Source organism: Trematomus bernacchii, unplaced genomic scaffold, assembly GCF_902827165.1.
Source record: "Trematomus bernacchii unplaced genomic scaffold, fTreBer1.1, whole genome shotgun sequence".
NCBI lineage: Eukaryota > Metazoa > Chordata > Actinopteri > Perciformes > Nototheniidae > Trematomus > Trematomus bernacchii.
This window is the reverse complement of record NW_022988098.1, coordinates 4,967,837-4,981,661: the sequence shown is the minus strand read 5'-3', so window position 1 is coordinate 4,981,661 and position 13,825 is coordinate 4,967,837. Positions and strand designations below refer to the sequence as shown.

General features: G+C 40.2%; 1 protein-coding gene across 9 annotated transcripts in view; it reads left to right on the top strand.

Moving 5' to 3' along the window:
- Positions 1–13,825, top strand: part of foxp1b (forkhead box P1b) — a 194,721-nt gene that overhangs the window by 167,643 nt on the left and 13,253 nt on the right. For all 9 annotated transcript variants that reach the window (XM_034121645.1, XM_034121642.1, XM_034121647.1 and 6 more), the window contains 3 exons: positions 1,628–1,735; positions 8,232–8,319; positions 9,669–9,752. In XM_034121645.1, coding sequence (XP_033977536.1) covers positions 1,628–1,735; positions 8,232–8,319; positions 9,669–9,752 — 280 coding nt within the window. The remainder of the gene's footprint in view (positions 1–1,627; positions 1,736–8,231; positions 8,320–9,668; positions 9,753–13,825) is intronic.

The window sequence follows — 13,825 nt, the reverse complement described above, 5'->3', positions numbered from 1 at the left end:
TACAGAATTAACCAACAAGCCTGCTCACAAAGAATTTAGAAAAAAGATCCCTTTAAATTAAAAATCAGCGTTACCTTCAGCAGTCCACAAATGTCCTTGTTAAAAACTCATTATAATAGGCCGGCCCGCCATCTATTTATTAGCTGTATCAAAACAGAGGTCTTAATGTGAATGCATAATTCATAATTGAATTTAAAAAAAAATCAGACTTTTGAAAGAGGCACAGAAAAAACTGCTAACCACATTCATGAATGCTTGACTGCTTCCTAATTGCAATGCAATTATCACATGTTATGAACAATGCCAACTCCTAAGCAAGTAATTATAACACAAGGAAACTAGTGACGACCTTTAAGATTTCCTACTTGAAGTACATCTCTGCTAACATTGATACAAATGAGATTTTAATCTGAACATCAGCGTGTTGAATCCTGCACGCCACGGTTAGATTACTTTCTGTTCACTTTCAAATCAACTGCTAAAATCATAGCAGATGTGTGATTGGCTGAGCAATGCAAGAAGTATTTCTTTTCCCCTCTCTGTCCCTTAATACATCCCCGGAATTAGTAGGAATGTTCTCTTATTGAATATATGTATATGAATGAGATTTTTAGCATTATTCCCACATGACTAAACAATAATGAATCTCCCGATCTGGCCGTTGTACAGAGCAGTGCTCAGACTGGCGAACATACAGCGGTGTTGTCGCACCAGAAGCACAGGTGGCAGCGATATAGGCCAGTCCCCCAGGCTCTTGTACTCGAAAGTTGTGTGTCTTGTACGATACTGTGTCCATATGGCTGCCTGTCTCGCTCTATCAGCAGACACAGGTCGGTTCTCATCGTGGCTATCCACGGTTCCCAGCCTCTCGCCATATGGAAGATGTTGTAAAGTTTGTTTTTCAGGGAACGTTCCCCTCGCTATTTAGACTGATTGCACCAAGCCATAAGCTCCCTGTAGATGCGCTGCTTGTCAGCCCCTGGTGACATGGATTGGTCAGTAGATAAATTGATACCAGGCGGGGATGTTTACACTCATGTGAAAAAAAACGCCTGATGCTTTTTTCTCTAGTGGGGGTTTCATGTTGTGGTACACACACTCCTCCAGGTGGGCTTCGGGACATGATGCAGCAGGAAAAGCAGCGGCTGAGGAAGCCCCCTAGCAGCCTTGATCAAAGTGAATTGAAACATGGCTCAGTGATACTAAATAATTACATATTGATTTGGTTGCTTTTTCGCAACGTGAGTCCCCTCTTTTAAGAGAAGAGCAAGCAGAGATCACACAGGTACTCTGATCCGACACAAGCCAGGTTCACAGATCAAGTCGAAGCCAAAGGTTTTCATGTGGAAACTACATCAGCGCTCACAGGGAGGTGCTAACCAGGCAGCAGCTTAACAGCAGAAACCTGAGTCTGTGACCCGTTGTGTAACTGTTGTTGTCAGAGGTGGAGAGACCTCTTTCTTATAATAAAAAAATCACATTTTCTATATATCAAGAGGTTAAGTTTGTCACAGTAGAGGCACAAAATACTAATATGAACCTGAAAATGTGCAGAAGATTGTGACTGATCTGTTAAACTTTACAAACTCTTTTAGAATCTAAATCTGTCTCTTTCTGTGATTTGCAGATCCACGCATGAAGACCATTCCCACCACAGCCACCCTCTCTACGGTCATGGAGTCTGCAAATGGCCTGGATGTGAGGCGGTGTTCGACGATTTCTATTCATTCCTAAAGTAAGTAAAAGTCTCCGTCAGATGTCTCTACCGCAGTTTGTTTGTCCACGATTGCATGTTTAGTGACCCCCGGGGACTCCAGGCACTACAGGTGCAGCCGGTTGTTTTTCCTCAGTGCGGTGCCTGTGTTTGGCCCTCTCTCTCTGCACTGTGCCGGGGTCTCCTTCTGAGAACCGCATGGGCCTCTAATTCCTGTGATAAGTGCAGTTCCCATGGTGACAGGGGCCGTTTTTCCCAAACAAACAACGGTAGGATGTTTATCTGCAGCAGCCCACACTTAGGGCGCTCTGCATGTTTGCCCTTGTCACTGGACGGACAGGGGATTTGTGTGTGTGTGTGTGTGTGTGTGTGTGTGTGTGTGTGTGTGTGTGTGTGTGTGTGTGTGTGTGTGTGTGTGTGTGTGTGTGTGTGTGTGTGTGTGTGTGTGTGTGTGTGTGTGTGTGTGTGTGTGTGTGTGTGTGTGTGTGTGTGTGTGTGTGTGTGTGTGTGTGTGTGTGTGTGTGTGTGTGTGTGTGTGTGTGTGTGTGTGTGTGTGTGTGTGTGTGTGTGTGAGCTCTTTATGTCTTTCTCTCAGTGCTTTGTTTGTCTTACACAAGGCAGTGTGGGAAACTATGGCAGTAAAGCAGAGTAAAGTGTTGAAAAGATTAGGAAGTGTTCATATTTGAAAAAACTATAAAAACTGAGACTAATACTACATTTATTTTAATATATAAAGGCAAACCAGATACAAAAGGTAACATGTATTTATACATAGAAGTTGGCTAAACAGATATTAGTACTTCTAAGTCACTCACATACTAACATGTTCAATTAATTAAATAAAATGGTAAACAAATACAAATGGTGCTCGTTACAAAAATGCAGTTCTTATGTCAAAGCTGTCTTTTTATTTTTTCAAAAACCTACCCATTTCAAAAGTAAATTAAAATCACTATTTTGTGTGTCTTTTCCAACAAAACACACAATAATGCAACTTTGACAATGTTCTTTAAGATTACCCTCTATGAGAAGCACTATCAAGGTTATTTTGTATTTAAATCACTTTTAGGAAAATGGGTTCAGAGTCTTAGTAGATATGATTCTCCATTTCCCCCCACCCTCATAATGTACCTCAGAAGCCCCCCCCCCCCCCCTCCCCATCTCCTCAGAGTGAGCAGGGTAACAGGTTGAACCCTGACACCGGCCCTTTGTTGTCGCCATGTTTCTCCGACTGAGTCACACCGACGCTCCACTGATCATCCTGTGTGCAGGAGGTAATCCAACACATAACAGCGCCATGGTTACGGAGAGGATGAAAACCTCTACATTGTGGCAGCAGATCAATGGCTCACTGTCACCCCGGATTAGTCGCACTTTAAACAAGATATGACACAATTCCATTATCCTAAAACAAGCACTCGCAGACAGAGAAAGGTGCAGCGCTCACAGGAAGCACAACGTTCTCATTCTTTGTCAACATCTGAATCTTCTTTTTCGACGTGAGCGGTGGAAAGTAACAAATTACTACAGTATTTACTACAGTACTTTTACTTTGCTTGAGTATTTCCTGCTTCAATTTATAAGAGAATATTGTAATTTTTACTCATTTATTTGAGTTGATTTCAGGTTCATAATATTAACGCAAAAATGAAATCAACATGTGAATTATGAAGTACTATTATAGATGACCTGTCAGGTAAATTAAAATATGTGATTTTAAAATGGGGCATTACGCACAATGAGTCATTTTGGTACTTTAAGAATATTTTGATGCCTATACTTTTGTACTTTTACTTAAGTATGCTTTTGTATGCTGGGCCTTTACTTGAAACAGAGTATTTAACACTGTAGTATTTCTACTTTTACTTAACCTGTTAAGCCCTGAGCCTGTTTTTCAGGTTTCAGGCTAAAAAATGCCACTAACACAACAAAGACTATATCTTCACTTCTAAAAGGGGTAAATTAATAATATTTTTTCTCAAAGCAAGGTTACATCTGTGAGTTGGATGTAGAAGTGTCAGAATCAATATAGATGTTTTTATTTTAAAGTAAATTAATATGGAACATAGTAAAAACATGTAAATTCTATCTCCGCCTAAAAATAAACCATTACTTATAGTGAAAACCACCCTTGAATGATGGGTTAGTAGACTAAAAGCTTTAGGAATCCAAACTATAACATATAATAAGTACCCTGTATCAAAATTGATTAAAAAATTGACTACTTCTTCCACCTCTACATAAAATACATTAATCTCAAAGAGAGAAGAGATACCAGATATTAGCTAGTAGCATATTTCCATCTGCAGTCTTTGGGCAGGTATACTTTTTATAATAATGCTTATACTTTTTCTTTACCTATGTAACATTTTGCATGCTAGACTTTTACTTGTCACAGAGTATTTTAACAATTTAGTGTTGCTATTTTGACTTGTAATCCGAGTACTTCTTCCACCTCTGATTGACGTAAATCCACTTTGAGCGCGGTTTTCTTTAGAAAAGAAAGGTTATTCAATACAGAGCCGTTTCTGTGCAAGAGGAGAAAAGAGTCCGTTTTATTTCATAAACATCCTGTGACACGTAGTTATTAAACCACGTATCACACACATATTTCAGCTTAGGGAGTGCCCTCCTAAATCCATCACTATTTATTGTATTCTGACATCGCCTCACCCTTTGTTTATAGAAGAGAGGGGAATTAAATTCAGCTCTGCCTTCACAAAAAAGTCTCTAAGTGCACTCTGCCATGTTTTTACAAGTGTTTTTATCATGGCAACATCTTGTTTACTTTAGTTGCCTGCTCAAACTGCTTGGAACATGTTAAGAAAACATTTGGGGAGAGTCTCCACAAAGCTGCCTTTGTTTAACAGCAGGCGAGAGTGCGAGCGGCTCACCAAGGTGTTAACTCTCAAACCCTTAAGCACTTCCACATGAAAAACCAGCAACTGATACCTCCAAAAAACACTGAGAAAATAAAAACAAGAAATACATCAGGCATTAAAATGCTCTTAGAGAAGTCCCTCGGAGAAATGGTGGAAATGTGTGTGTGTGTGTGTGTGTGTGTGTGTGTGTGTGTGTGTGTGTGTGTGTGTGTGTGTGTGTGTGTGTGTGTGTGTGTGTGTGTGTGTGTGTGTGTGTGTGTGTGTGTGTGTGTGTGTGTGTGTGTGTGTGTGTGTGTGTGTGTGTGTGTGTGTGTGTGTGTGTGTGTGTGTGTGTGTGTGTGTGTGTGGTCAGCAGAACACTGTGTACCAGAGAAAGGTAAGGACTCTAACGTCAACCAGATTTCAGCTCCGCATGCCAACAGCAACAAATAACACGGGACTGAAATGTTGTTTTAAACTGAGTGTGTGTATTTGTTCTATCTTTTAAAGAAAACATTACATACCTACGTGCAATATCTTGATAAATACAAAAAGCACTGAATCCCTGTTCCTGTTTTTCGTGGAGGGGGGGGGGGGGGGGGGGGGGGGGGGGGTTCGGTGCACAGAAGGGCGGGGTGCAGTTCATAGCAGAGGCTCGGGTGTGTTTTTACGCGGGTCAGGACCCCTTCTCTCCAGCGTCCAGTCAGAGGTCAGAGCCAGGGAAACACTGCAGTGCCCTCTAGTGCTAAACACTCTGCTGAAAGCACAGAAACTCATCTAACACCTCGACACAGACGACTACATGAGAAGTGACTCGTGCAGAATTTAAAATCTGATTCAGAAATACTTTATTTGTCCCACAGCAGGGACATTTGCATTGTTATACAGCAGAGGGACAGTGCAGGTAAAAAGGTGAAACTAACTTAAGAAAACATATTGGATAAAGACGTGTGTACATTCATGGTAAAATGAAGTTAATATGTACAAATAATGAGGTAGCAGCCAGTAACATTAATACATTGTAAAATATAAAGGAATGGGAAAAGAGAAAGTCTGATACTTGTGTACATGTGTATATTGTCTATTGCTTGAAAATGGAAATGCGAATACAAAAATGGTCAACATTATTTATTAGAAGACATAATGTAAAAAGCAGAAAACCTGTAAGAAAATGATACACTTTACATTTTTGATAATCATTTTTGAAATAATAAGAAACATGTTTCAATGCTTCTTAAATGTCAATACTACTGTAAAGATGGATGCATTTAATTCCCTTAAACAGTGAGGAAGACAAACCGTCCTCAGAGACAGCTCGAAGCTCTGGGCCCATAATAAATCATTAGAAACTGTAAAAGCAAAAAAAAAGAATTGATAAGCAAACTAACTGATATGTAAAAAGCCCTCTGTTACATGAGTGTCTATTTAGCCTGTTTTATTGTGGCCATTTCCATCAGGGACTGTCATCCTGCCAGAGAGCTTTTAAAAAGGGGGCTTCATTTGAAGTCCAGAAAGTGACACATGCCAACGTTCATAGCCTCTCTCCGCGTCAATTCCCCCCCCGAATCCCCTGCTCCCGTGTCCAGACACTCCTCTCAGGGCTGCATTAGGGCCATTTGAATATTTCATTTCCTATTAATTATGCACTGTGACTCTCCATGTCATTAGAAGAAATAAAGTGGAATGTAACAAAGGATGAAAAGGAGCGGGGGAAACGTCTCCTCTGAACGAGAAATTCCAAAGCTGCTCACGTAGGCCCTGCCTTCATTGAAAATTCACTCGGTGCCAGTTAAATTGAAACCGAAAACGTCTTTACCTATTATTTTCTTCTTTGAAATGTAGTAAGATGTCCTGAGATGTTTACCGGTTTCATTTTCCCCCGACCTACTTAATTAAATGGGCTTTATTTGACTCAAACAAATGGAAAAGCCCCGCCTGAATTGATTTAAGCGAAAAAGGAGGGGGTTATTACTCGTGCTTTTATTTTAAAATGCCTTCTTTTTTTAATTTTGCCACAATAATTAACTTTTAAAGTGCTGAATGTATATCGCAGCACAATAGGAGAACCTTAAAAAGAGGGGGGGGGACGGGGGGGTGAGCACATTTCCCATAAAGATTTAAATCATTCCCTTCAAGGTTGGAAATACGACAAACCTTCACATTTCAAGCGCAGCGCTATCAATTCTCCCTTCACGTGTGTCTGTTTTCTGATGCACAAATGTGTTGTCTGTACATAAAGCAAACGGCGTCGAATTTATAGGTCCATCATCGCGCTGCCTTCACAGGTTGACTCTGGCCATCTTTTGATTTGCAGTAAATGACGAGAAAAAGTGCATTTGGAGAAGACGAGCGCACCTCTCCCCCTCCGTCGGCGCCACGCCTGGTGACAGTGACCTACATGGTCACCGAAGATGTGATATAATTTATGATATATATAATATATTGGATCCATTAGCGAGCATAATGAAGTAGTGAAATGAAAGGGTATTTGTGAAATCAGTTCAAACATCCTGCTCGGATTATGATTAAATGATTAATGAAATGCCCCTGCATAAGCATTTTCAAACAGTAATTCATGCGGCGGCTGATAAAATTCCTCCAATCATATTTCCTTCACTCGTGAACCTTATCTCCACCATTTTATATAAATCACAGAAAAAAAAACCCTGTCTGCTACCCCAGCAAGCTACTTATTTAGATTAGTTATAGGAAAAGAGAACATCTCTCCCTGTATGAAATAATCACACATAATTATATCCATAATTCAAGTTGGTGACAGATCCCATCTCCTCGTCCTGTTGTCCTCTGCGTCTCGGCTACTGGAATTCTCTTAATTACACAATTAGCACAAAAATAGGTAAAAATCCAACAAGGCAAAAGAAAGGGGGGAATAAAAAAGATATAGCATTAAAAAGCATTATAACTCTTCAATCACTCCTCTTATCTGTGAGCTGTAGTTGAAGCATGACATATTAAGTGTTATTCCTGTGTGTTAGGAAGTATTCTATGCTGATGTTATACTGTATGTGAAGTATCATGTCGGTAATAACCCTTAGATGGGCATTCACATATAAATATTTGGGACAATTAATTGATTACTATTTGTTTCATTACACACACTGTTATACAACCCATATTACACTGTTATTACACGTATATGACACAATAATACACCCCTGTTACACTGTTTTTACACCCATATTACTGCATTATCACACCAATATTACACCCAAGTAACTGCAATATTACACCCCTATTACATCCATGTTACACTGTTATTACACCGTAATTACACTGTTATTCGACCTATATTACATGCATGTTACACTGTTATTACATTGTTATTACACCGTAATTACACTGTTATTCGACCTATATTACATGCATGTTACACTGTTATTACATTGTTATTACACCGTAATTACACTGTTATTCGACCTATATTACACCCATGTAACACCGATAATACACTCCTATTTCTTAGTAATTACACTGTTTTTACACCCATTGTACACATGGATACAGCCTGTCAAATGACTATCTCCCAGGGTACAGATACCTTTTAATGGTTAAACCAGCCTTTTTCTACCAGTTTCCCACGTGTGAAAAATGGCAGAAGTCAAACTGACTTTTTCGCCCTGTTTTTTGTTTTCCAGGCATCTTAACAATGAGCACGCCCTGGACGACAGGAGCACGGCCCAGTGCCGGGTGCAGATGCAGGTCGTACAACAGCTGGAGCTGCAGGTATTGTCTCTCCGTTTGTTTTGGCCCAAAATATTTATGTGTCTTCTTTCTCCTGACTCTTCCTCAGTGTCTGGCAAACTCCCCTCGGCGTCCGCATAGATATCGGTCACGGAGGGTCAGTGGTGTAAAAAAAAACAAAAAAAAGGCGAGGCAGCAACAGAGAGAGAAAATAATTTTGTACATTTGCAAGTAACCAGTCATTAAAAATGTGTTATGTATGCATGACAGCCAGGGAAAAAGATATATGAAGGAGCCCGGGGCTAAGTAGAGAAGATAATTACATTTTGAATTTCACTGGGTTATAAAGTTATTTATGACTTCTAACTGTTTGGCACCAACAATAAAACACCACTGGGCAGCTGAGTGTGTGTTCGGAGCAGGGAGGTTCTTTTATTTCAGAAAGCGCTTCATAATCAATGCTTTTAATACCGTTATTTTTGATGTCTTTTCCTGCAAGAAAGATGAATCTGCATGTGTTAGGAATGCACTTATGGAAAGAGTCATTCCATTAGAGTAGGGGGCATAATGACCAGTGCACTTATTTAGTAGATTTACAAGGGGAAAAGACAACCAAAGATCCCATTAAAGTGTATTTTTATTAATTATCTTTTGTCGAGCAAATACAGCTAGAATCACGTTTAATGTATTCCACATTTTAGCAGCCATGTTCACATTCAAACCACATCATGAAATAAAAATGGACTGTTAATGAGTGTTAAAGAGTTCTGCATGTTAACAGTGAGAGTCTCTCTGACGTTACTCCGCACCACCGTGCTGTTTTTCCGCCCCGGTGGTGTTTCATCCAGAGGGATGGAGATGGAGCTTTATCAGACACACACTTCCTCTGCATGCAGCCCCTCACCATAATGTAAGCTGGCAGCTAAGACAGTTTCAGACAGGTAGATAGGGCATGGCAGTGAGACCTCGGATGCTTTTTAACCTTGAATTGTGGCTTCCAAAAGTACTTTAAATACAACTGGACCATGTTGCTCACTGTAAAGGACGGTGTGTTTGTAGCTTCCAGTCTTTTTAAAGTGGATTTATATTTGTAATTAATATAGATTTGTGTATCTTATTTTTGTTCAATTCATTGTTATTGATGAAACTGACCTATTAGACACGACTGTCTATCAAATTGTAATGATTGTATTCATGATTTTTACTTAACAGACTGGTTTGTCCTTGTTTCTTATGCTTTGCTTTCTGTCATTTTGTTCATGTATGTGTGTAAGACGTTGCTTTTGTCGGGACCCCCTTGAAAACGAGATGGTGCATCTCAAGGGGTTTATCCTAATAAATACATGTCTATATATATAAAAAATGTAATGTGCTGTCTGTCCTCATTACAGCTAGCGAAAGACAAAGAGCGTCTGCAAGCGATGATGACGCACCTTCACGTCAAGTCCACGGAGCCCAAAAACACCCCACAGCCGGTGAGCCCTGTCATTCCTCCTCTATCTGTCTCCCCCCCCCCCCTCCCTCCTCCATCCTTTTGTTTGTCTTAATTGGCACACATGTATTCATTAATCCCTTCCTCCATCTTCTTATTTATCTGCTAAATAAAAACAGCTGTTCTCTTGAGGGAGGCAGTAAATATTGTTTCGGAGCACATCTGCTGACATTCGAGATTCAATTTGGAGGCTGTGATGAACTGGAGCTGCTGTAACAGCTTCAGAGAGGCGGAGTGAGGGGAGACGGAAATACAGTCATATCACACGCTATATCTAATAAATACACAAAATATGCTCTTTATTTTTGAGCACTTTGTCAACATTAAAGTACATTTCCAGCTTGATAACATCAAATGACAGGAACATTTATTATATTATTATACCTATCTTATTTCAACAAAAATTCAATTACAAATGATACTCCTCTAAAAACAATTGAATACTCATATACAGTAAAAAAAAACAACACCATTAGCATTGTTTAAAATATATGTAATATTAACCTAATGTGTGTTTTTATGCGTCTCGTTGTTTTTCTCATAATCTTTTATCTAAAATGCTGGTTGAGTGAACTAAGTGTAAAAACATGTATCTTGCAGGATGAGATGATAACACAAAATGTTTTACTTAAATAAGTCAATTTAACTACTTACAGACAACAAATGACTAATTATGAACTGTTTTGATAATTAATGAATTGTTAACGTCATGCAAAATAGTAGAAAATGCTGTTCCAGCCCCTCAAGTATTGACATGTGTTGCTTTAGATTGGTTTAATATCACGTTAAAGTCAATATCTTTGGTTTTTAACTGACAAAAAAAGACCATTTAAACATTTTATCTGACATTTTATAGACCAAACGATTAGGAAACAGAGAAAATAATCTGCAGATGAATCAACAACATAATATAATGTGTAGCCCTGTTGGTGTTACCCCTACATTCCCTGCAAGTGAACCACATACTCTGAATAAACGTACAAGCAGATCCATTTATTCTCTCCTTGTCACATTGCTCACATCATGCTTATCACTCTTAATATACGCCACGCCATAAAGCCTGCTGACTAATCCCCATCCTATAGGGGCGAGGGCTTAACATATGGCATGTAAGTGTCTGCGCTATTTTGTCATGTTTAAGAAGAAGGGGGCCTCAGCACCGCTATCAGTTAGTCTGCATGACAGTGATCATTATACTGCAGGGTGTGAATCTCAAACCACACACACAGATGCACAGGAGGAGTCTGAGTCCTTTATTTACAGTCAGAGAGGGGATGGGGACGACAAAAGGCTGCCTGTGAAAGCTGTGTCACACACGCTGATGCTGTAGATTAGAGTGCAGAACGAGGGGCTCTGACACGGGGGGACATTTGTATATGAAAAGTGGGCCGGAGCGGCAGATAGCATCTTGAGTTCACTCCCTCTCCTCCCCCCCAGCGTTCTCACTCTCAAGGGGGCAAGCTGGGGTTTGTATTCAAATAAATAGACTCCCCTTTTGCCTGCTGCGAGCTGCCCCTGAAATGCTATGATAGATATGTCTGGCTGAGCAGTGGACTCTCACAGGTCAGGGCCTCCGTGAGGTTTTAGTGAGATTGCAGGAGCAGAGGTGGCCACCAAAGAAAAAGAGAACGCCTGCTTTGAATAAAAATGTCCTCTGAAGGAAGCAGCTCTGAAGAAACAATTGTGTTCTTCCAGTAATTGCTGCTGTCCTGCCGTTTCTGCGTTTAATAAAGCCGTGTGTAAGTAGCCAACTGTCATAGCAGAGTAGCTGGTTTACATGTACTCATAATTAAAGACAAACAAAGTGATACTGTGCATGCACGCCGACAAATGAATGGGATTCATTTTTATTCTTCTGAGGTGGACGAGGAAGCGGGGGAAGATCAAAACAAAATGTGCCACATTAGCATTGCGTGTTCCTGTGTGTGTGTTTGTATTTGCCTGTGTGTGTGTGTGGGTGGGTCTGCACTCGGTGTCACTAAGCATTCTTGTCAGAAATCTGACCTTTTACGCCATACATAATTAAGGAGGGACTTTTTGTTTATTTTCTTTAGCAGCTTGCCGAGTCAAAGCCAGTATAATTAGATCACCAATTACCATTTAATTAATTTCAGTCTGAAGTCTCATTTTGTCCACGCACTGGAGTGAGCCCAAATGGCGAGGCAAACAAAGGCGAGGCTATTACCAGCCTGTCTGGCCTATTGTTGAAGCCTCTCTGTGTTTATGGCCAGGGAATATGGATGAAACATGAAACAAAGCCCGCTAATCCACAGGAAGAGAAGTCAACACCGCAAAGCCCCGTTCTATTGATAGCATTGTGTCAGAAACACGCGAGCCCAAGTGTGATTTATTTAGTCCGTGATTTAGAATAACACGTCTCCTGCTACTGTTGCTGAGGATGGAGCCCTGCATCTGTGCGTCCCAGCAGTAATCCAAATGATTTGGGCAGACTCTGCCAGAAAGCTGCAGTTCAGCCTGCGAAACGTAAATAGACATTGTGAGGAGCTGGACACATGTCTGTTAAAGAGGGATTTGAGAAAACACAATTCACTCATTATAGTTGGAGCAGTTGCAACTTCATTGTTCATTAAGGTGTATTTCATGTGACGTAAAAAGTTGTATAGATTTTTTTATAGATATTTTATGCAAAACTGTCAGAAAATGCCGTTTTTAGCCATTACAAGTTCATTTTTTTGATTTTATATCAGAATAAATTGAATATATTGAAGGTTTGGCTGACAAATCATGACATTTAAAGCTGATCTTTGAGAAACTTGGATGGACATTTTTCATTAATTGTACTATAAAAATTACTTTTAAAATGATATAATATATATATTATACAATCAAATATTAATATATAATTCTAGAAAATCATTGGCACAATAATCGTTCATGAGAATAATTGTTACATTTATCAAATATAAGGGGAAAAATGACATCCCTTCAGCCTGAGATCTGCTATTTCTTATGTTAAATATACCTGTTGCTAATGAGTGCTAATAGGAATATTAATAAGGTCGTCATAGACGTCATGAGCACCAATCAGACTCGTAATCAACACATGACGTCAGAGATGAGTCGTGCCCTCCCAACACTCTGCATCCTCTTCCTCTTCCTCACAGTCTGAAGTCATGTGTCATTTGGATGCTGGCCTCCTTCGGCAAATTAGCAATTAGAACAATTTTGCGGGAATATGTATATGTGTCATTAGGTTTCCTGCCAATTAATAGCAGGGGGGGGGGGGGGGGTCAGGCTTGAATTTTCCACTTGACTTGACTGCAGTGTGTGGAGGCAGCTGCTGGAAGCCATGCTGTACCTTACGGAGACATAATTAGTTTACCTTGTAGCCATTATTACTTAAGTCCCGCCTTCTCCTTTATTCAAAACACACACAGGCCTCCGTGGGTAAACCAAATATTCTCTGTCCATCGTCTTCTCCACGGCCCGGTGATGGAGGTCATTTAGAGACAGCAGTTAATCATCAGATCACCTCCATAAGCAGCTCCTAATTAGAGTCCTCACAATACAATCCCAGCTCGTAATTAGCCCAGATTGGCTTCCTCCTCTGGCTGCCTTATTAGCGGGGCGGCTCAGCGGTAGGTAGGGAGGTGAGAATCATTTCTCACAGCCGTTACGTCTTCTCTGCTCCAAACCTTCACCGGTGGTCACCAAGCCGCGGACCCCAAAAACAGGACAAGAGGGACACATTCAAGGATTCAAGGCTTTTATTGTCATATGTACATAGCTACAGTGTAGTTATGACAATGAACATCTTAGGTCACAACAGTGAAACACAGTAAAACAGATAATAAGTGCAATAAAATAGAAATTGTGCAGAATAGTCTATATACAAGTAATTGAAATATTGATATATATAAGTTGCAAACGGATGAATGTTATGGATGTTCTTTCAAAAGTTCAGGTGAAGTTCAGGTGAAGCTGGGAATCAGAGAGCAGAGCGGGAAGAATATCGGAGGCTGCAGGGTAGTGTCCCAAACGTTCAGGGATTATCACTGCGATAACAGAGGAGATCTGCTCAGCCAATGAGGCGTC